Source organism: Electrona antarctica (assembly GCF_951216825.1).
Source record: "Electrona antarctica genome assembly, chromosome: 2".
In the NCBI taxonomy this organism is placed as follows: Eukaryota; Metazoa; Chordata; class Actinopteri; order Myctophiformes; family Myctophidae; genus Electrona; species Electrona antarctica.
Window position 1 is genome coordinate 41,025,258 of NC_136807.1, and position 24,287 is coordinate 41,049,544.

General features: G+C 45.7%; 1 protein-coding gene across 4 annotated transcripts in view; it reads right to left on the bottom strand.

The window, feature by feature from the left end:
* The window catches only part of LOC306916768 (adenylate cyclase type 6-like), a 63,932-nt gene that overhangs the window by 3,754 nt on the left and 35,891 nt on the right, over nt 1-24,287 (bottom strand). For all 4 annotated transcript variants that reach the window (XM_079494785.1, XM_079494784.1, XM_079494783.1 and 1 more), the window contains exons 4-22: nt 23,112-23,261; nt 22,046-22,167; nt 17,929-18,040; nt 16,659-16,786; nt 15,686-15,844; nt 15,387-15,528; nt 14,513-14,644; nt 13,879-13,907; nt 12,022-12,169; nt 11,816-11,913; nt 11,522-11,609; nt 10,525-10,641; nt 7,400-7,549; nt 6,619-6,794; nt 6,358-6,387; nt 4,933-4,965; nt 4,695-4,827; nt 3,664-3,927; nt 2,664-2,868 (exon numbers count right to left, since the gene is read on the bottom strand). In XM_079494785.1, coding sequence (XP_079350911.1) covers nt 2,664-2,868; nt 3,664-3,927; nt 4,695-4,827; nt 4,933-4,965; nt 6,358-6,387; nt 6,619-6,794; nt 7,400-7,549; nt 10,525-10,641; nt 11,522-11,609; nt 11,816-11,913; nt 12,022-12,169; nt 13,879-13,907; nt 14,513-14,644; nt 15,387-15,528; nt 15,686-15,844; nt 16,659-16,786; nt 17,929-18,040; nt 22,046-22,167; nt 23,112-23,261 — 2,416 coding nt within the window. The remainder of the gene's footprint in view (nt 1-2,663; nt 2,869-3,663; nt 3,928-4,694; nt 4,828-4,932; nt 4,966-6,357; nt 6,388-6,618; nt 6,795-7,399; nt 7,550-10,524; nt 10,642-11,521; nt 11,610-11,815; nt 11,914-12,021; nt 12,170-13,878; nt 13,908-14,512; nt 14,645-15,386; nt 15,529-15,685; nt 15,845-16,658; nt 16,787-17,928; nt 18,041-22,045; nt 22,168-23,111; nt 23,262-24,287) is intronic.

Consider the following 24,287-nt stretch of genomic DNA (forward strand, 5'->3'; position numbering starts at 1 on the left):
GAATTCCCCCCGCAGGATAATAAAGGATTTAGACTCAGACCCAAAACTTGGAATATTTTGTTATTGTTGGATAAGATTTTGTCCACAATTCCATGCTGTATAGAAGCGATAACAGGCAAACGTTGATCAAAATAACATTCTTCTACATTCTCTAATTGTGGCGACTTCTTGTAAATTAAGTAATACAGATGTTTAACAATAATTTAACTTAATTTTTTAAGTTAAATTAAATCATTTAACTGGGGAGCAACCTATTTTTGAATTTTGAGTAGACTGCAATCACCCAAATAGCATCCCAGGCTGAATGTCATGATGCCCTAACTCTCAACTAATGGTTCATGAAACGCATCAGGAGAGCTTGTGTGCTCTCTCTCTCTCTCATAAGATGAAATGGTCTAAATGTTATAATGAGCATGGTGAGGACCAATTATATTAAGAGAAGCTGAAAATCGGTGTCCTTTAACACTCCGTCCCATTGGCATATGTACCTACTTTCTATTTTCTCAAATCCAAAATCAATGCCTGTGCAGTATAAAGGTCTGGCATAGATATTATCCTCTCAAACATCAAAATGCGTGAATGCAGTATGAAGCAGCAGTACTGTCTGTCAATAAAATGGAGATATCATGATGTCCATTATCGTCCTAGGACCTATAACACATGACAATAGACATCATGTTGTACTATAGCGCACAACGGCCCCTTAATTATTAACCATTAACGAGTTTTGGTTAACGATAATGAAAAACATTCAAACATCCTGTACAACCAACCATCCAAGATTATTAAAAACAAATTGGAATATGGAATGTGTTTTCCAGGGCCACAAGAAAACTCCCCCATGGGCAGAATTTGGCCCGCGGGCCGCCAGTTGAATATGACTCCAGTAAACCATCCCTCCTCCCATGTAGGATCTGTAGATTTGGTTTTAGGCTTTTATTTAATAACACTTATAATGAATTCAATTTATTTTGTTTTGATAATTCTAGTGACTGCTTTAAAAACAAATATTGCACCATATTCAATCTTCTCCCTCTTTTATTGGATGGTGCAGTGCAACTTATATGCACAGATAAATAAGCAAAAGTTAAGAAGTTTAGGAATGTAGGCTTACCTTCACAATGACATCTGTCATCCGTGAGAGGGTGTCTTTCAACGCAAGAGCCATAGTAGCCATAGTTATTCCCTTGTAAGATATCCAACACTTCTGCGAGTGGCTTCATAATGGTGCCATACGCCTGCAGGAGTCGGTAGGCTACTCCTCCTTGAGAAACTTAAATTCCCAGTTTTATATTATTTGTATCTTTTATCATTTTCTTTTTACCCCTTTTTTCTCCCCAATTTAGTCGTTATGCCAGTTAATTCCTCCCCACACACATTTGTGTGTTGTCAGTCACTGCTGACTCACCTGCCAGTGAGGAGCCCACACCGGGAGGACGTAAGGCCTCCGTCTTGCTCCTCCCGCCCAACACTCCCCGCTGACAGGTGGCTGCCGCAGCCCAGTGACAGATATGACCTCCCCCACCCCCACCCGGTTTCCCTCCCCCGAACACAGCCAATTGTGTTCCTATAGACGCTCGACAAAGCCGGATGCACCGCGGTGGATTCGAACCCCCAGCCTCCGCGGTAGTGGGCAGGCACTTTACCGCTGCGCCACCCGAGCGCCCCGCCCCCTTTGTATCTTTGACTGAGTCAAAATCTAAATAATGACAATTCTAGGTGTTGAAAGTAAGCCAGATCCACCATCCTTACTTAATCCCTTTGGACAATAGCCGACGTGTCTTGAACTACGCTGCGCTGAGCTAGCACGGTGGGTGCACGGCTGCACGTACACATCATAATGATCTAGCACGGTGGGTGCACGGCTGCACGTACACATCATAATGAGCTAGCACGGTGGGTGCACGGCTGCACGTACACATCATAATGATCTAGCACGGTGGGTGCACGGCTGCACGTACACATCATAATGATCTAGCACGGTGGGTGCACGGCTGCACGTACACATCATAATGAGCTAGCACGGTGGGTGCACGGCTGCACGTACACATCATAATGATCTAGCACGGTGGGTGCACGGCTGCACGTACACATCATAATGAGCTAGCACGGTGGGTGCACGGCTGCACGTACACATCATAATGATCTAGCACGGTGGGTGCACGGCTGCACGTACACATCATAATTCAGCCCGAGGGTGGATGCTTAAAAAGAACAGATCTAGAATCTAGCAATGTGTTGCTAGCTTGTAAGTCTGTTCTTTTTTTGCACGTGACAAGGTTGTACGATAGATTACACATTACAGGCTTAATATAGCCTATCTAGATTAAAAATATATATAGCATGTCCTGGTAAAGCAGTAACCCAGTGTTTCTTGGATTAATAACTGTAATATTATTAGTGTTTTGCCATTTTAATTCCCCAGTAGCATTACTCGTTACTGGGGAAAGTAATGATTACTTTAGTAATGCAGTAGTAGTGCAGTAGTAGTGGTATTAGTAGCATTAGTAGTAGTAGTAGTAGTAGTAGCAGTAGTAGTAGTAGTAGTAGTAGTGCAGTAGTAGTGGTATTAGTAGCATTAGTAGTAGTAGTAGTAGTAGTAGTAGTAGTAGTAGTAGTAGTAGTAGTAGTAGAGTGCCTCTGGTGTGAAATGTTACCATTACCTATCTTCATCTGGAAGTTGTTGAAAGAGTGCTCGTTGATGCATTTCATCTGCTCCATCAGCCTCATGGAGTAGTCGGCCAGCGCCAGGATGTGAGAGCGGCCCTCCTTGTCATAGGTGGACTCATTGAGGCCAGAGGCCGCCATGTAGGTGGAGCCGATGGTCTTGATCTTCTCCAGCTGACGGAACCTGTCCTCACTGATTATCTGGAGAGAAACAGATCAACATGCGGAACAAGAAGATGAACCACAATGTCATGTTCGCTTCAAAGTCGACAGTGTGCTATTATTAGACATGATGAAGGAAGAACAAGAGTGCATAGGAGTGTCGACCACTATCACTAACACTAATCGAAATGAATTTAATCGATTATGAAATATACTTATATACAAAAAAATACAAATCTGGTAAAAGATTTTTTTTAAATAAGGTACAGTAGTAAAAATATGGAAAATAGCCGATGTACAAGCTCACAAACATAGATAGATGTGACGTGTTGTGAGATTGCAGATCGGCCATTTTCCTTATTTTTGTGTGACAGTTGTATAAAGTATTAAATAAGGCTTATGTGGTTAATCAGACAAAATGAGTTGGTAGACTATACAAAATATTTATACAGTATAAAGTAATTAATTAATTGATTAATTAATCGAATAATTGAGAAGCACATATTATGTGCTTTATAAAAGTTTAAACTTTGATCACGCTAAGAAAGTGAATCCATTGCGCGTCGATGCATAGCCTGGAATGAGAATGTGGCTCAAATATGGACGGTATCACTTCCGGGGCGGGCGGAAGTGATACCAAAATATTCTACATTTTGGGTCTAAGAGGCTAAATGTCATCAAATGGTAGTCCGTGGCTCAAATAATGAATAAAAAAATGGGCCTTGATGTGAAAAAGTTTGAAAACCACTGCCCTACATTCATTCATTCCTCTCCCCCCCCCCTCCCCTTGACCTCCCCCCCTCCCTCCCCTTCCCTCCCCTTCCCTCCTCGCACCTCATCGAAGTCGGCGATGATCTCGTTGAGCAGACGGAGGCACTCCACTCCCTCGTTGTTGGCCTCCAGCTCCACGTAGAAGTCGGAGAAGTTGCTGATGGAGGCGAACATGACGGCCACGCACTCGCACGACTGGTAGTACAGCTCGTCGTTGCGCCGCTCCTGCTGCAGGAAGTGTGCCGCCACGTACTTGGGCAGGATGTTGTGGAGGAGGCGGCGGTTGTACTTCTGCAGCTCCTCCATCTCCTCCTTCTCCTCCGTGGCCTGAGGGTGGGGTTGTTTTAGTCACATTTTAGTCACCTGGAATATTTGAGTGAGTCTAGTTTTAGTCGACTAGATATCATAAGATTTTAGTCGATTAAATCTACAGTTGATTTAGTCGACTAAAATGTATTTTGGCGGGCCTTGATGCCGTCGTACTGACTGGTTTTACACTTGCGTGTTTATATTACGAAGCCTAAAAGGCAAACAATTGCAATCTATATTCATAATGCTCCAATATTCAGCGCCAAAAACACAATGAAATTGTTAATCGCAGTTATTTGTGTGACAATTAATCGTCTAACTTAAATGTGTAACCTTGACAGCCTACACCTGAGGGAGGACATGAGAGGAGAGGAGAGGAGGGTGTGGAAGAGTTAGAAGATGAGAAGGGAATGTCTTAGGAGATGAGTGCACACAATGTACCGATTGTATGGTTGTATATATTGTAATAATAATTTGTGCTCGTCACACAAATCCCAAGGCACACCTGGACTTGTCTCGCCGGCACACTGTTTGGGAACCACAGCTATGCAGTTAACCCATTCTGACCTGAGATCAGATTCTAAAAATGTCTTCTAAATCCTGACAGTTTTCTGAAAAAGCTATGTTTCTATGTCAGTTCATAGCGCGCCACTCGGTGGCGCACTATGAGCTTGTAGATCTGCTATTTTTAAATAGCTAAAGCATAACATAATGCTAACACCAAAAGGGGTTCCCGCCCAAAATGGGTTAAGTATGCTTGGGATGATAACATTTATTTGACCTACCTGCAGCTTCCAGAGGAAGTCAAGGCGTGCAGTGGATTCCACCTGTTGGGCGTGCAGGTAGAGAGCCAAGACGAACACGGTGAGGATGACTGGGGTCATGATCTTAAGGGGCACCTTGGTCATGTGTTCCAGGCTGTTTGGAGGGTAAGATGGAGGTCAACTTCTTGCAGGGGAAAAGTTATAGAAAATGCATGAAGATACAGTATAAACACCTAGAGATGGAGTGACGGCAGCTTACCACTCGGGTGACGTTTCGTTGGCGTCGTTGGGCCTGGAAAACAAACGGACATGGGAAATTAACACAGTCGAAACAAATACAGGGATCATCATTAGATTTACGCTTTTACAGAAAATGTCACGGTCCTGCCTTCGCTGTAGTCGTTTCCCTCTTCCCCTGCGTCTCCCATGTTCCCCTGTGTGTGTGTGCTGGCATACGGAGCAGAGTAGCTCTGTGGTTTCCCTTGTGGGAGAGCCGGGGTCGAATCTCAGGTGTTACATGTTGCAGTGAACTGGATCAGGTATCCCGTTTGGATTGCCAAGGCAATTTCCACTAACATCTAAATAGCGGTAGATGTTTGGTTTCCCACGTGAGTAGCCATGGGGTCCACCTATGCTTTCTATGGGAGACGCAGCTGCGCGACATGAGACTAATTAATTAGAGCGACAGAGAGAGAGAGAGGAGTGTGTGTGTGTGTGTGTGTGTACGTGTGAGCGTCAATTTAACAAAGGTGCAGACGATCAGAATTCAGCAGAGTGATCGATGTTTGCGCTACTCTATGCTGAATTGAAGTGGACTCTGTCCCAGACTTTTTTTTTCTCCCTGGAAATAAAAACGGCTGGGTTTCCGAGGCTACCACATGAGAGACCCAGCTTTGAAACACACTGGCATTCTCCAGGCTTCTATCATGTTTGTTGCTCATTTACCTCACCTGCACATCCTTTCATCGAATATACAACTCTGGTCCTCCAAAGACCTCCATCCATACAGTATATTACCAGAGCGTTGCGATCGGCCTGTCCACACGCAATTCTTCATGTTTGCTTACTTGTACATACCATGTTTCATTATGCCTCCAGGATCACTATTCCCTCTTGTCCCCGACTGCCTGCCTGCCTGCCTTGCCTGCGCACCTCAGCTGCCAAACCCTCCAGCGCATCCTGAGCCAGTCATGCTCAGCTCATCAGCTCTGCCATCCAGCATCCAGCTCAGCTCAGCCATGCTGTCTCCTGTCTACCTCCTGCCCATGTACTGCCTGCTGCTCTCATTCCCCTTCATCCCCAGAATAAACCCCTTTATATTACTTCATTCCATTGTCTGTATCTGGGTCCACTTTATGATCGTCTCGTACTGATCGACTCTGGATAAGAGCGTCTGCTAAATGTCCAAATTGAAATTGAAATCATTGGGCGCCCGCTGGCCAAGTGGTCCAGGTGCATGCCACATATAGGCTTTGGCCTGACAGCGTGTCGCGTGTTCGAGTCCCATTCATGACGACCTTTGCTGCATGTCTCTCCCCTTCTCTTTCTCCCTCTTTCCTGTCTCTCTTCACTTGATACTATCAATAAAAAGGCAGAAAAGCCAAAAACAAATCTTTAAAAAAAATAAAAAATGAAATCATTCACATAAAAGGAAAAATCACAGTACATACACGATGCAACTTACCATTGTTCTGTATCGTTAAAATCGTTAAATCTGAGGAAAGAAAACAGAATGACAGTCAAGACAAGAGGAGCTAATGATTGATTTAAATAATAGATCAAGTGCATTTGAAGCGAAGAGCGAACCAGGCGAGTGTGACACTGAAATGTACGTGTTACTGTGTGTTACTGTGTGTGTGTGTGTGTGTGTGTGTGCGTGTGCGTGTGTGTGTGTGTGTGTGCAGGCGTGCGACCCCGTGCGTGTGCAGGCGAGCGGGCCACGTACAGGGAGTTGGCTGTGACCAGCAGGTCTGCGTTGTCAAACAGGGTGACATGAGGCCACTCCACCAGCAGGAGGAAGACGAGCTGGATGAGCAGCATGAGAGCCAGCTTCCCTATGCTGCTGATGTGGAGGAACACCGAGCAGGCCAGCAGGGTCAGCAGCACACTGTAGCTGAAATACTGCAGAGGTGGAGAGGAGAGAGACGGAGAGCCATTACGACCGGAGGTCCATTCTACAAATGTCTTCCAAATCATGTCCGTTTTGTGAAAAAAACCTATGTTGTGTATGTCAGTGGTTCTCAAACATTTTCATGTCAAGGACATCCGGAAATTGTCTGTATTTGGCCGCGGACCCCTATCTGAAAATATCTTACGCTAAATCGCTTATTTTTTATTGCTCGGAATTTTGTTAATCTTTTTTGACAGATACGACTAGATACGTACGTTCCACACTGTTTTGCCCCAAATGGGCTGCCGTAAAAAGGCGAACCACCCTAAGACATGTATTGAGCTGTGTTGCGCTCGGGATGGAGTCGAGTACTTTTTCACCTGTATTACTCGTTCTCCTTTCATTTTTATGGTAGAAGCTACATGCTATATACAGCACCCATTGCACAGGAACAAAATGTGTAATCTGTAAAGCAAGTAAACATGTAGGCACTCGACAGGGGAATGTTGTGAGTGCACACACGCATACAGCCACCCACACCAAAACATACATAATGTGTGCACGCACGCACGCACGCACGCACGCACGCACGCACGCACGCGCACGTAGAGCTGACCTCAGGGAAATGGCAGGAGTTGGCCCGGCTGGGACAGAGGGTCAAGCCGTCCTCTGCGGTCTTCGTCAGGTTGTGCAGCAGGCATATCGTTACTGGGACATCAGGATCTCCTGATGCACAGTCTAGGATGCTCTCTGTGTTGCAGGTAAACTGGCAGGAAAAGGAGTGAAAAGAACACCCCAAAAATTATAGCGGAAAACATCGCGATTCAGCGGTATTTGAAACACGGACAGATTTGATTCGATTAGACGTCAAACAAGTTACATCATGTTCATCGGAGAAACGTCAAGGATACAAACACAAGAAAGTCTTTTGACTTATTTCCATTGCCGATTAAGCACTGATAAGCACCAGCATGCGCGCGCAGGCCGGCAGCACAAGAACCCCACCTCTCATAAGATGCAATGGAAAAGATCTAACTGCACTGTCTCACGTGTAAAAAAAAAAGATGCCCCATCAAACTTTCAGATGCTGTTTTTCTCCCAGTGTGGAGGAAGAATGATTAGGATTTTTATTGTGATCTTTCAATATATAATCAATTAGTTTCTGTTATGTCTTCAAAACCACACCTACATTTGCTATCATAAGAACGGGAGGTGCGCTCATGATCACGGCAGCAGAGCCTGTTTGTGCACGGCTCCACACGCACCTGCAGCCCATCAAGTATAATTTATGCTTCGTCCCGCGATGGTGTCGCGCATGCAGACCTCTACTCTCCCAACAGCCTCATCCGCGATGCGATGTGAGCTTGTATATCAGCTGTTCTCTGCGTGCAATACTGTTGCGCAATGAAGTATAAATGTCTCCTAGGGTGCACCTCACTAGCCAACACACAAGATGAGGTTGAATGGACTGAAACCAGCGCTCCCCAAAACAACAGGTTTGGAGATCTGTTGGGAATTGATTACATGAAACAGTCAACATATGGAATGTCAAAACAGGTCAGCTCCATATATGGATATACTGTATATGGGTGGCAGCGAGGGCAGTGTCTTGAGTGTACAGGGTTTGATGAGGGCCCAGGTAGGGCCGGGCCTTCATTTTCGGGCGTGTTTTCGCCGGTTGCGGCTGCACTAATAACTTTGGGGCGGGAGTTTAAATGGACAGGTATCAGTCAAAAGGGAGACATCGAAGAGGAAGGACGGGTGGGGAGGGATCAACATATGGAACGTCAAAACAGGTCAGCTTCATATATGGAGATCTAAGGGTTTGAGGTCAGATGTAGAGTTGCTGGTTGGCTCCATATGTGCAGATCTAGGTGTCCAGTCTTCTCTATGTATGGCTATCCAGGGTTTGATGAGGTCAGTGTTGTGATCTTCATATATGGAGACGGCCATATATGGAGTGTGTCACAAGGCGTGATGGACTGACGGCCATATATGGTGGTATGACGTGTCACGTGGCGTGATGTCACAAGGCATAATGGACTGACAACCATATATGGAGGCGTGACCCGACTGACGGACGGATCGCAATAAAAAAAAAAAAAAAAAAAAAAACATTTTGGTGACAGCTTAATTAAATACAATATATGAATCTAGTTTCGTAATGTTTGGACAAATTGTTTATGGCAATTTGCACCAAGCCATTCACGTGTTTGGAACTGGTACTGTAGCTTCCCCTCCCTCCCTTATTGGGCGATTTCAAAATACTACACACAAACACATATCCTGTGAATTGTTTTATTTAAATTGTTGAGTTTGAATCTGTATTTCATTTCAGGTCAGTATAGATAGAGAGATGGGAACCGAGGGCAGAGAGAGAGAGAGGAGATACAGGGTCAGATTCAAACTATTTGTTATTAATTATATATATCAATGTTTGCATTTCTAGTGCTCCCTAGTGGTTGATTTGAATTATACATTATGGTATCTTTCAGGTACGAATGTAGACGCATCCTCCACGTTTTGTTACTTGCGCAAGCACTGCGATCGGCTGTATGTATGTATGTATGTATGTATGTATGTATGTATCCTCCAACAGCCAATAAGGGACCACCATTCTTGGTGACTTAACTAAGGTACGTCAAGGTTAGTGGTCAATAACGGATCTAAAGGATTTAGAATAGCAGAGAGCTCTATGACCCAGAGCAGCAGTCGTACCTGGACAGAGAGCTCTATAGGGACTCAGAGCAGCAGTCGTACCTGGACAGAGAGCTCTATAGGGACTCAGAGCAGCAGTCGTACCTGGACAGAGAGCTCTATAGGGACTCAGAGCAGCAGTCGTACCCAGATAGCAACAGAGAGCTTTAGGACTCAGAGCTTCGTACCGAAGCAGAGAGCTCTAGGACCCAGAGCAGCAGTCGTGACGACAGCAGAGAGCTCTAGGACTCAGAGCAGCAGTCGTACCGACAGCAGAGAGCTCTAGGACCCAGAGCAGCAGTCGTACCGACAGCAGAGAGCTCTAGGACTCAGAGCAGCAGTCGTAACGACAGCAGAGAGCTCTAGGACTCAGAGCAGCAGTCGTACCCAGACAGCAACAGAGAGCTTTAGGACTCAGAGCAGCAGTCGTACCCAGACAGCAACAGAGAGCTTTAGGACTCAGAGCAGCAGTCGTACCCAGACAGCAACAGAGAGCTTTAGGACTCAGAGCAGCAGTCGTACCCAGACAGCAACAGAGAGCTGTAGGACTCAGAGCAGCAGTCGTACCCAGACAGCAACAGAGAGCTTTAGGACTCAGAGCAGCAGTCGTACCCAGACAGCAACAGAGAGCTGTAGGACTCAGAGCAGCAGTCGTACCCAGACAGCAACAGAGAGCTGTAGGACTCAGAGCAGCAGTCGTACCCAGACAGCAACAGAGAGCTTTAGGACTCAGAGCAGCAGTCGTACCGACAGCAACAGAGAGCTTTAGGACTCAGAGCAGCAGTCGTACCAGCAGTGGTGACGCAAGTTGGCATCTCGACAGAGTGCATTTCTAGTTATGATTGTGATTATGATTGTCTATTTGTGTGCTGAGCCGTGCCATGAGACCATTGGTCAATATCTTTCAAAACTATTTTAAATATCAATAAACTGTTTCGGTCCAATAATGATGCACCATCTCTTTACGTCATTAGCTTGAAAGTTAATTATTTTGGTAAGCGCCAACACCATCACCATGCGACGAATGAATGAGGAGAGCCCTACCATGTTGACGAAGGCAGCGATGAAGAGGAGGAGGATGGTGAGGACTCCCACCAGAGTGCTGTTGGTGTGAGACTGGACAATGTTCTTAGTGGCCGTCTGTAAGGCAGCTGGGAAGATCTGGAGCGTAGAGGGATGGGGGAAGAATTACTGACACAGACCTTAGCTTCCACAACTGTACACATGATAAATATAGATTATATATTATTATATGCAGTGGTGGAAAGAAACTAAGTACATTTACTCACAGTAAGTACTGTACTTAAGTACACCTTCAAGGTATTTGTACTTTCCAATACGTTTACTTCTACTCCACTACATCTCAGATCAAAGATTTGTACTTTTACTCTACTACATTTATTTGACAGCTTTAGTTACTAGTTTGTAGATTTGGATTATTATTATTACAAAACAATACATCACCCACTTCAGCCCTATACATTTCAACCATTTGAAAATAGCCAATCTACAAGTAGAGCTGCAATTTTCAAAATATCTTTTATACATTTGAAAACTTGGGAAATGGGACAGTACTTCCTACTTTTAGTACTTTAAGTACATTTTGATACCAATACCTTTGTATTTAGAGTATTTCTACATTGCAGCATTGATACTTTTACTGAAGTAAAAAAAAAAACATGAGTTATTTTTCCACCACTGGTTATGTGTGTAGTGTAGGCCTCACTCAGACCTTTACAACAGAGTGCTGTATGCTTGCTGTATACAAAGGGTGTGACACAGCTTGCCCCAATGCATTTCCAATGGGAGTCACCTGGTCTGACACAACACTTGTGTTGTATGAGAGGGAGGGGCGCAGTCGAAACACAGCCGAAAGCCATACAACAGCTTGTAGTCCAAAATGTAGTCTTCAAACCATGTGACTTCCATTGGAAATGCATTGAGGCGGCCATGACACTCACAGCATTCATACAACAAGCATGCAGCAATGCTGCAAAGGTCTGAGTGAGGCTTAAGACCAGAGGAGACTGTGTGAACTTACTTTAACGCAAGAGTAAATGGCACAGATGAAGAGAATGTTGATGAGGATGACGAAGATGGTGACAAAGAGACCCAGCATGAGCGGTGTGCTGTGGAAGAGGACAACAATCATTAGCAGGATGTCCAACTGTCGTTAAGTCCTCGTAAAAAAACAAACAAAAACTAAACCAGGATCATATTTCCCGTTCGCGGAACAAAATTACCGAAATAAATAAAACAAAAAGTAATTTCCTCCTTTGGGAAAGGCTTGACCATGGTGATCTAATCTAGTATTAGATTGGACAAAATGACTTACTGCGGGAAGATGATTATCTGAATGCAGCTGATGAAGCAGAAGACGAGTAGTGCACAGGCCACGTAGCCGCCGAAACGATCGTCCACCTTCTTGGAGTACTGAGAAACAGAACATGGGACAGGTCACACTAGTACGCCGGTTTAGTGCAACTCACCCATCATTGTCATAGACTGAGTATTGTTTAAATTTCCCCATTTTCGTCTTACCTTTTTCTCGAGGTCGGGGGCCGTGAAAGTGAGAAAGAACTTCTTGACGTGGTCTTTCCTCAGCTGGTCAATACTCCGAGCATCGATGGCACGGCCCAGAAACTCGTCCACCTCGTCCTCTGGGTTCATGGCCTCCTGAACACAGCGGCTGCAGTGTGGTTGCAGGGGTAAACAAACAGCATGCATGTCGAGATTGTCGACTACAACATACTCCCTGGGCAGAAGTGAAATTGGGTGTGGGCATAATGCACTTCATAGAGAGACCTCAACATGGGATTTCAATTGGGGTTGATCAGATGCTGAATTCATGATAAAGGCCCCTCCTACTAAGTCCTTGAAGTCAATTACAGGCAAATAGTATAGAGTAGACATACTAGACAGTGGTGTTTTGGTCACTACACGGGACACCAAGCGTCCCAGTAGGCTAGTCTTTTTTCACGCTACGGATGTGCACTTGCGTGCACGCTAGAACGCGTGTGTCCCTCGATTCATGAGCCAAGTGAATGCGAACCCCAAATGGCTACATTGCATAACAGGTTTACAAGTGAGTGTGCAAATGAATGCATCCTCACACCTGGCATACACGGTAAGCAACATGAATGCATCCTCACACCTGGCATACACGGTAAGCAACACAGCATTGTGTCTTCAGTAGGGCTGCTGCCACTGCCAGTATCCTACCAGAAACTAATTATAAATCCTATATTATACTAAACCGTCTTGGATTTCTTTTGATCACGGTTTTTACAGACGTCCTCTGATCCGGAAGCTGTTCAACCACAATAAGGTATCTGCAACCCAGATAACATACTCCAGGGTATTTGACCTAAAATGCTGTGTGTGTGTGTGTGTGTGTGTGTGCGTGCGTGCGTGCGTGCGTGCGTGCGTGCGTGCGTGCGTGCGTGCGTGCGTGCGTGCGTGCGTGCGTGCGTGCGTGCGTGCGTGCGTGCGTGCGTGCGTGCGACATAACAGATAAGACAGTATGTTAGTGTCATACGCCTAGTGGAAAAAAGCTTAGTCTAGGCCTCGATACTGCAGAACCACTTGCCAGACAGTCGCAGCTGAAACAATCCGTGGCTGGGATGGCTGGGGCATTTGACGTTGTGTATGTCTGTGTGCTTGACGTCTGTGTGCATGTGTGGGAGCTGGCCGGTTCTGTGAAGGGCAGAATGAGTCAGAGCTACCAGAAGGCCGCAGCCACCTGGAGACAGCCAGGGGTGGACTGACCCTCGGGACTACCGGGAGAATTCCTGGTGGGCTGATCTGCATGTGGGCTGATCTGCATGTGGGCTGATCTGCATGTGGGCCAGTAGACAGCTGGGTTTTTTTCATCCTCGGGCTGACTGGCCCTGAAGCCAGATTGTTGTCTCCCACAATTTTAGTATGCTTCTTTCATGCTTTTAAAATATATTTTCATGAACGGAAATGACAAACGAGGATTTCAGGAATCAGCTTTCAAGGGGTCTAGTTCTACTCTATATAGTATTGGAGATCGTGTAATGATTGCGGAATAGTAGTCGATGCACGACGGCCTACAGAGTGGTAGCCTCATTCCCAGCCTCAACTCATCTGCGAAAAGATAAGTCTGATCACAACCTACACTACAGTGATGCATCAAGTGTCTATAGGGGCGGGTCTTCTGTCGTATGAATTTCTCCATTCGCTAAATTCATGGAGAATTCACGGAAAAACAGATTTTAAAGTGTCAACGTAATTTCCTTGTGCAGTACTTCCGCCACATTCCGGTACTACCGTTTAGACACTCTTGCCCAGAATGAGAGTGGAGAGAAATATTGGCCGACTGATTTGTGACTTAAATGTTAAGCCAATAGCATCAGCTAGCACCAAAACACTTACTTATATTTACTGGTTGCTTCATCAACGCCCTGTGAGAGAGAGAGAGAGAGAGAGAGAGAGAGAGAGAGAGAGAGAGAGAGAGAGAGAGAAACAACGGGTGAGTCAGAGAGAATGTGACCAAGAAAGAGACACATTGTGCAAAGAGAAAGACAGAAATTGTCACATGGCTAGAGTGAAACCGCAGTGATACAAAAAAAAAATGAATACAGAGAATACAGAGAGTCATCTGTACAGCTAATCCCTGAGAGCTAGGCTGATGTTTTAATTAAAGCTTGGAGGCTTCAAATTACACCCTCCTCATCCCTAGGGCACCACCACTCCGAGATGGAGAGAGGAGAGGAGAGATGAGAGGGACGGAAATGGCAGAAAATTAACTATGTTACAGATAGAGATTAAGTGAGGTAGAGAGACCGATGGAGTGAGAGAAATATAGACCGAGTCCGAGACTCACATCTGCATATTGGAAAGAGAGAGAGCGAGAAAGAACGAGAAAACAGATAAGATACATAGATAGACGGACAATGAACAGTACTTAATTGGCATGACACCCTGTGGATACCGAAAGCTGCTAAGAAGTTCAAATTGGTGCGTGCTGGGTGTGCGGAGTGCTAAGTGCTTCCAGAGTGTGTCTCACCATCTGTCTGAAGAGTTTGGAATCCTTGCTTCTGGAGATGGATCTGTTGTCAGGAACCCAGCGTGGCGTCAGACCATCAATAGAGTTAGCGCGTTGCCGCTGCATCTTAGCCATCATGGCCTTCTCTTCTTTCTGTATATACATATATACATACAAATAAATTCTATTTTGAGTCGCCGTAATTGATCTTTGAAATATACATGGGTGTGGTTTGTTGCGGGCTGCATGGGGAGTGCCTGGCGCCCAGTGCAGCTGGCCTGTTTGGAATGTACAGAATGTGTCTCACCTGTTTCTAATTGGGTTGATTTGCTGTGAGCCTACAACAATGGTGAACCTTGACCGCGCGCCAACCAAAAGGGCAGAAGTGCCGCGTGTTGACGGCACTTGGCAGCCATTTCACTTTCCACTCCAACGCAAGTCAAAACAAATTAGACGCCGGAAAACAGGCAGTGATGCCGGCACTGTCTACAGCACCACAAGATAACATGGGAAATGGACGCATCGGCTTGTATTTCAGATACGTTTGACTACGAATGTTTACGTTAACCTTAAAAATACGAGATTTTGTTTTCAGTGGTCACTGTCCTTGAAACCAGGAACTAGGAAATCACTTGATCGCTAAAACAAAACAGCTCCAATCCACTCACATTCTATAGCATCTTTTCCACATGCGCTATCTCCGCTCCTGTATCGTTACTCTTCCTGGTCTGCCATTGTGGGATTTCAATAGACTGAACAGAGCACATCAAAAGAACGCGTCGGCGATAGTAGATCTGCTATTTTCACTAGTTTGGGAACCACGTGTGTGTGTGTGTGTGTGTGTGTGTGTGTGTGTGTGTGTGTGTGTGTGTGTGTGTGTGTGGGGTACACTGACCCTCTTCTGACTACAGCCCAGGACCAAAAAGGTCTCAATGTCGTGATCCTTCAGGTAGGTATTTCTGTCGCCTCCATGGCCTGGTTCCACATCGTAGTCTCCATTCAGATACTGCAGTGTGGCTTTAGTGATGTGGATACGCCTGCGCACGCACACACACACACACAAGGTCATGGAAGACTCCGATAGATACATCAGTGACAACAGCCTACTAGAAGAAGTGGAATCAATACCAAGCTAAATGCTTTGCGACCCTGTAGGTAGAAGAACAACACGAACGATGGGAGGGGCTTGCTTACCCTGCCTTCCCCCCTGCCTCCATGTGATTGGCCAGCGTCACGTCGTTGGACCAGACGTCAAACTGCCACTTGCGCAGCCCCAGCACCCCACAGTGGACACGCCCACTGTGGATGCCCACCCGCATGTTAACGTTGACCCCCATTACCTCTCTCACCAGCCTGTAGACATAGAGACACACACACACACACACACACACACACACACACACACACACACACACACACACACACACACACACACACACACACACACACACACACACACACACACACACACACACACACACACACACACACACACACACACACACACACACACACACAGAGAGAGCACTGGGTGACCTTCAGTTGCAATGCCTGTCGTGCTTGTCCTGTGTTGTATTACCATACTGTGAAATCCTGCATTGTCTGGCGGTGGATTAAGTGTATGTATGCGAGATACACGTGCACTTGTTTTGAGAGTGTGTTGTACGCGAGTGTGTGTCCCGTTGTTCCTGTGAGCACACATGCACGCATACTGTATTTACAGCTTATGTACGTGCACACTGTGCATCTCCCTTCTTAATGTCCATCCATTGTCTATTCACTGGTGTGCATGGTTGCATGTGCGAGTCTATGTTCTTGCACTGCGCGCGTGCGTGCGTGCGTGCGTGCGTGCGTGCGGCTGTGGCTCAGGAGGTAGAGCAGGTCGTCCAATGATCCCTGGGTCGGCGGTTCGTATCCCGGCTCCTCCTGTCCACATGTCGAAGTGTCCTTGGGCAAGACACTGAACCCTACATTGCCTCCAATGAGTTGGTCGGTGTGAGCCTTGCCACCATTGGTGTGTGAATGTGGGAAGTGAGGACGCTGGCGTCGACTGTTCGCCGATTCACCTCCCAATGTATGAATGAATGAACCATTGTAAAGCGCTTTGAGCACTTGGAAAAGCGCTATAAAAATGCAATTCATTGTGTGTGTGTGTTGTATGACTTACGAGATTGCTTCAATCATGTCTACTCCCATCTCCACACAGCAGTGGGCATGATCGGCCCGTGGGTCAGGCAGGCCTGACACGCAGTAGTAACAATCACCCAGGATCTTAATACGCAGGCAGTGGTTCTCCTGCACACACACACGCACACACGCACACGCACACACACACACACACACACACACACACACACACACACACTACAGCATCAGTCCCTAATTCTACCAAATACACACCATGCGTTATGTCATGCATGTTCTACTATACAGAACAGTATAATGTGTGTATACTAATTAAATTGACTTGTTACACAATGCTTAACCCATTTTGACCTGAGATCAGATTAAAAAAATGTCTTCTACGTCCTGACAGTTTTCTGAAAAAGCTATGTTTCCATGTCAGTCGTTCTTCGATTTTTCAAAAATAGCAGACCTACAAGCTCTTAGCGCGCCACTCGGTGGCGCGCTATGAGCTTGTAGATCTGCTATTTTTCAATAGCTAAAGCATAACATAATGCTAACACCAAAAGGGGTTCCCACCCAAAATGGGTTAAGTAACTCTCCACAGGGGACATCATGACGTTAGGTAACTTGTGCAAGTGAACAGCACATGAACAAGGGGCTCAAAGCAACAATGCGAGAAGGAAAACGTTATGTCCAGACAGACAATAGTTTAGCCATTACCCACTCAAAAATAACATCTTTTTTCACCTATAATGACATGCCACACAATAGGGACGCCATGTTGAAAGTGGTTAATGGAAGTCCCCTGTGCACCATAGGTTAGAGGATTTGATAAACACAGGACAAGAAGTGGACAAATAAAAGGGTTGTATAAAGTGTGTATATATATATATATATATATATATATATATATATATATATATATATATATATATATATATATATATACACTGTATAAAGGCTGTCACGATTACAACTTTAAGTTGACGATTAATTGTCACACAAATAATTGCGATTAACGATTTAATTGTGTTTCTTTTTTTGCATTGAACATTGGAACGTTACAATTTGTATTCGCGTTTGCCTTTTAGGGTTCCTAATCACAAATTGCACTGCTATTTTTGAAATGTATGGACATTTTCAACTTTGAATCGATTGGCGATTATGCAAAAATAATGTATTGATTATCTCCAATAATTGTGATTAGACGATTATATAATAATTGTGACAGGCCTTATACAGTATATATATATATATATATATATATATATATATATATATAGTGTTGTAGTTGTTGTTGTAGCACTCACCGAGGCCAGCTTGTCGAAGCGAGCGAACAGCTCGTTCAGTGTCATGACCAGCTCCTGGGCCGTGCACTGGGATGCCAGACTGGTGAAGCCCTCGATGTCTGCAAACAGGATGCTGCGGAGGGAGGAGATGGGTGCAGGGTTGATTTGGACAGCACATCTTGATGAAGTTTTAGTCATAATATTTCAGTTACATTAAATGGTTTTCCTTTAGTCTTAGTTGACTAAATATCATTCAAGATTTTAAATGCAACTTTGTTGGCTGAAAATAGGAGAGAAAACTCTTCTCCACTAGTCCCTCCCAAACATTTTAGTCAATATACTTAGTCCTAGTTTTAGTCATCATAAGTAGGTCGGGAGAGGCTTATTGTTGGTATCAGCCGGTAACACGCAGGAGTTTGTGGGTCCCCATTATATTTAGTTTCCGTCAGTGTAAAAGTAGTGTAGTCCAACATTTACCATCATAGTTTTAGTAGACGAAATCAACACTGGATGCGTGATGGCGTAACGTGGGGGTCAAGGTACAGAGGAAGACAAAAACAAAGACGCACACCAAAGCCGAAACAGAGGAAGACAAACACACACACACACACACACACACACACACACGCACGCACACACGCACACACGCACACGCACACACACGAGACAGATCAATGAGAGGAGCGTTAATTTAGCCACGGTCTAGCACCTTCCTCCTTCCTGTCCATGTACTAAGACAAAGCCAGGGCACGAGGGAGATGGAGAGAGACAGAGAGAGAGAGAGAGAGAGAGAGAGAGAGAGAGAGAGAGAGAGAGAGAGAGAGAGAGAGAGAGAGAGAGAGAGAGAGAGAGAGGGAGACAGAGAGAGAGAGAGAGAGAGAGAGAGAGAGAGAGAGAGAGAGAGAGAGATTACCAAAATGTCAAGATTGTGGCATTTTATGTTAGGTCAGTGTAGACAGCCAGACACGGGCAGAGAGAGAAGTAAGACAAGACAGGGGTCGCAATCAAACCTGGCTCCTCAGGCTCGCTAGGAGCACATGGTTGCTGTCGGCCACAAACCTTGTATCTAAATATTTCAACTATGATTTAGTTTTTGGTAAATGAATGCCCTACTTTGCCACACCACAGGGTCACACAAACGTAGCAAAAATAGCCGATTTAGCTATTTTGTCTCATCTGTTTAAGGAAATAGGTAGCTGATATATTGCACTTTTACCTTAGCACTAGGTATACTCTTGGTTGCTTGCTTTTGCAGAAAATGCACTGAAGACTTCTGGTGATTAGTAGTTTTTGTTCCCTACCTATGTTGAATACACTTATTGTAAGTCGCTTTGGATAAAAGCGTCTGCTAAATGACTGTAATGTAATGTAATGTAATGTTCTGACTACACAAAGCGTACGTCTTTTAAAGTGAAAGTGGTTAAGTGGGTCCGTCTGTGTGGGTTTTATGACTATTGAACCAATGACAAGGATTAACAAAAGCTTGTGACTAAATAATATTGTATAAACTACAGTGAGATCCATTTGGAATACCGTTCATTATTTTTTAAGTGTTTTGGACATACTGTATAAGCCATCTGCCCGACAGCGACGATAAGGTCTGTCTGTGCGGACTGAGCCACCAGGCACCCTGAGCTCTGGGTTGTGTGTGTGTGTGTGTGTGTGTGTGTGTGTGTGTGTGTGTGTGTGTGTGTGTGTGTGTGTGTGTGTGTGTGTGTGTGTGTGTGTGTGTGTGTGTGTGTGTGTGTGTGTGTGTGTGTGTGTGTGTGTGTGCGCGTGCGTGCGTGCGTGCAGGCTGAGCCACCAGGCACCCTCTGGGTTGTTGGGTTTTTTTTCATCTAGGAGGCCAAAGTAGGTCACCTCCTCAAGCCCTTCCCTTCCAGAACCAGCGCCGGTGGTGGAAAAAGTACTCGCATGTCTGACTTGAGTGAAAGTATTAATAATATACTGCACTGTAGAAATACTCTGTTACAAGTAAAAGTCCGGGCCCAGGCGGCTGGTGCATGCCGTCTGGGCATCTAGGCTGGTTCGAGCAGTGTAGCAGGTTCGACTCCCGATCGCAACGCCCTTTGCTGCTTGTCACTCCCCATTTCCTGTCAGCCTACTGTAAAACTATCAATAAAAAGGCAGAAAAAGGCCCAAAAAATAAATTAAAAATTAAAAATACAACAACAGCATAAAAAAGTCCGGAAAATGTAATTCAAAATGTTTTTAAAAAAAAATCTAAATGTACTTGAGTAAAAGTGCAAAAGTATTGGCAACAAAATGTACTTATTGGAAATTGACTGTACCTTAAAATTGTACTTAAGTACAGTACTTAAGGTACTTTCCACCACTGACCAGTGCTAGGTTGGTTTGTCTTGCTCTCCCATCTCTCCTCTTCTTTCACTCTCCGTCTCTCTGTCTCTCCTTTCCTCTTGCCCTCCGCTTGTGTGTGTGTGTGTGTGTGTGTGTGTGTGTGTGTGTGTGTTGTGTGCATGTGTGTGTGTGTGTGTGTCTCCGCTTTACCCTCCATCTGATCTGGTGTTTTCCATCGCTCTCTGTCTCTCCCTTACTCAAGCCTTACCTCCCCCTTCCTCCCCCTTCATGTTCCTTTCTTTTTTCTATCCCTCTTCCTCTCACTCTAAAAATCCCCCCCCCCCCCCCCCCCCACCATCTCTCTCAGACTCATCCTTTTGTCTGCATAATGTTTCTCCCTCGCTCCGTTCCTCCCAGGCATGGGAGGAGAAGCTCTGTGCGTGGCTTTCATTTCTAACTTGTGATAGTAATTAACGGAACAGGATAAACAAGGCAACAACGCAGCAGCCAGAGACCGAGTGTCCTCCATAGCCTTCGCCCTGCAGACAGATGGCGGTGTTGGGCCCTCTCTGTGGCGTTCAGCCTCATTACATCCACTAATAACGTAATTCAGTCTCTCTTGGGAGAGGCAGCACCTTAATTCTCATCTGTCCAGCGCAAGACAAAGAGGGTGCATCTATTTGGGTCATATCACAGGTGTTACTGCAGGGACTGTGTGCGTGCGTGCGTGCCTGCCTGCCTGCCTGCGTGCGTGCGTGCGTGCGTGCGTGCCTGCCTGCCTGCCTGCCTGCCTGCCTGCCTGCCTGCGTGCGTGCGTGCCTGCCTGCCTGCCTGCCTGCCTGCCTGCCTGCGTGCCTGCCTGCCTGCCTGCCTGCCTGCGTGCGTGCCTGCCTGCGTGTGTGCGTGCGTGCGGTGGTCTCAGCACTTCGCCTGCCCTGAACCCTCTGACCTCAACAGAGTGGCCTCTCCACCGCAGGCTAGCGGAAAGGAAAGATTTAATTAAGCACTCAAACATGGCTATTCTCTGCTCTGGAGGTGAGCTCCAATGGTGAAAACCAAGGCGTCTCACGTCGGTGTGTGTGTGTGTGTGTGTGATACACACACGCATGTCTCCGTCAGGCATGGCAGCGAACTATGTTTTAAATCCTACAGATTTTGTCCAAACATCACGCAAATCGGTACACATTAGCTCTATAGTCGTGTGATCAAGACGTATCCGTTTTCAGATTTTTCATATTCCATCCTGATTGGCGATTTCCGAACCATTGCTGGCCCACAATAACATACCTGACCTGGCGGAGACCTGTGCTCCGAGGAGCACCTTGTCTAGATTACAATTGAAAGCACAGCAGGACGCCTCAGTCAGTGTCATTATCACAGCCAGCGCTGTCAATGCCCATAGAAAACAACATGCATAATGTATACCGCCTGACGTGGGACTTCTTCACCCAACCAACACTTGCTGTGCAAATCAGGTCAGTGTGGACATCTCCCTTGTCACTTTAACCCATTTTGACCTGAGATCAGATTCTAAAAATGTCTTCTACATCCTGACAGTTTTCTGAAAAAGCTATGTTTCTGTCAGTCGTTCTTCGATTTTTCAAAAATAGCTAAAGCATAACATGATGCTAACACCAAAAGGGGTTCCCGCCCAAAATGGGTTAACACACTTGTGTGTGTGTGTGTGAGTGTGTGTGTGTGTGTGTGTTTATATGTGTGACAGCATGTGCACAATCTGCACATGTACTGTACGTATGTGTGCACATGTATGTAGAGTATGTGAGTGTGCGTGCATGTGTGTGCGTGCGTGTGCGCACGTGTGTCCAGTCAGTGTTTTTACCTGACATTGTCGTGTTTCTGGATGTAGATCTTGTGAAACATCATGTCTTCCTTCTTGGCATTGATATCTGCCTTCATCTCCATGGCAACGTGCCTCGGCAGCACCGACAGCAGTAGGCGCTCCTGAGAGAGAGAGAGAGAGAGAGAGAGAGAGAGAGAGAGAGAGAGAGAGAGAGAGAGAGAGAGACAGAGAGACAGAGAGAGAGAGACAGTGAGAGAGAGACAGAGAGACAGAGACAGTGAGAGAGAGACAGAGAGACAGAGACAGAGAGAGATAGAGACAGAGAGAGACAGTCAGAGAGAGACATAGAGAGACAGAGAGTAGTGGGAGGGCATTCAGTTCAGTCCATTCACATCCATCAGTTTGCACCAGTAGAATGCTCAATGAGTCACCGTGCCTTGGCTGCATGGCCTCTGAGTGGGAACGTGTTAGTCAAACACAGAGACGACGTACAGTTACAGTACACTCCAGACGCCACCACACGTTATTATTGTTGACCTCCAAAACGCTCAGACAAACAAACCTAACTATGACAGTGTAACAAATGTAAACAGGTGACAACATTCTGGTGACATTTGGACACCGGCACCGAGTCAGGAACGGATTAATCGACACTAACGATTGTAGTTGCTTTTTGCGTGTCATTATCTTCCCTAGAGGATATGGGTGGGGGGGGGGGGGGTGCTGATTTCCTTTTGCAGTGTGTGCCACCTTGTGTGTGTGACTGTGTGTGTGTGTGTGTGTGTGCGCGTGTGCGTGCGTGCGTGCGTGCGTGCGTGCGTGCGTGCGTGCGTGCGAGCGAGCGAGATAGAGTAACCTCAAGTACGCGCACTTGAATATGTATGAATATGGCTATATTGACACGTGTGCATGGGTGTCTGTGTGTGAGTGTGTGAGTGTGTATGTGTGTGAGTGTGTATGTGTGTCTGTGTGTCTGTGTGTCTGTGTGTCCGTGTGTGTGTGTCCGTGTGTCCATGTGTGTGTGTGTGTGTGTGTCCGTGTGTGTCCGTGTGTGTGTGTGTGTGTGTGTGTGTGTCTGTGTGTGTGTGTGTGTGTGTGTGATCACCTGCTGCTGGTTCTCCCTCTGCAGGTGCAGTCTGGCCTGTATGTAGCCCCTGGTCTCCTGGAAGGCCTGTCTCTGGGACACCTCCGCAGGGTAATGGGTGCAGATCCCAATCATGTTAGTGCACAGGAAGATCAGCACGTTGGCACTGATCTGAACACACCCACATGCACAGATATTCAGGTTCACACACGCACACACACACACACACACACACACACACACAACAGTGTGGAGGGGAGGAAAGATAAAAAAACAAAAAAACAACAACATTACTAAAATACCTTCAAGTATAGATAAGATTTCAGAATACGACAAGTGCTGTGAACCTTCCGTGACCTGGGCGAGGTCAATAAACAACATTGATATGACTTTATGTCATAAGATCTACTGCAAGCAGAAGAATTCCTCGAATGTCTGAGGAGTCATCGGGACGTGATCTGGTTAGCGATGATGAGCACGGCCTTGTGGTTGTGTTCTTGAGGGGACATTCTTATCGCGTCTCGCTTCCTATACGCCACGGCAGATAGGAAGCCCCTAGGGACCAATGCAATGCATCATTGGAGTCACGTGGAGGAGACCCCGTGACTCCAGTTTGCCTGTTTTTCCTTTTCATACTTAAAGGACCACTTCACCACTTTTCAACATCTCTTCATATAATTGGTCCTCACTAATGTTCATGATAAAACACCACCATTTTTTCCTACTCAGTCTGTGTCTCATAGGAGGGCTTTGGGCAGTTCGGACACCCGTCCACCAGTGACATCATCATTAGGCAGATTTTTTTTTAAACAAGATTTGTTTTAAAATATATTTAGATTTGTATTATCGTGAGAACGACGGCTTCAACTTTTGCATTGCAACTTTTCAGGAAAAGAAAGCCTGCCGTTTCTATTAGCTTGGATTCACCATCGATGATGTCACTGGTGGACGGGTTTCTGAACTGCCCAAAGCCTTCCTATGAGACACAGACTGAGTAGAAGAAAATGGTGGTATTTTATCATGAACATTAGTTAGGACCAATTATAGGAAGAGAAGTTGAAAAGTGGTGAAGTGGTCCTTTAAGAAGAAAAAATAAAAGACAGTTTACAACATCCTGTCAGCGGCGAGCATCATGGGTCTACACAGTGAAATGTTAACGAGTGTTAACGACTTGAGGCTGATTTACGCTGCCATGTG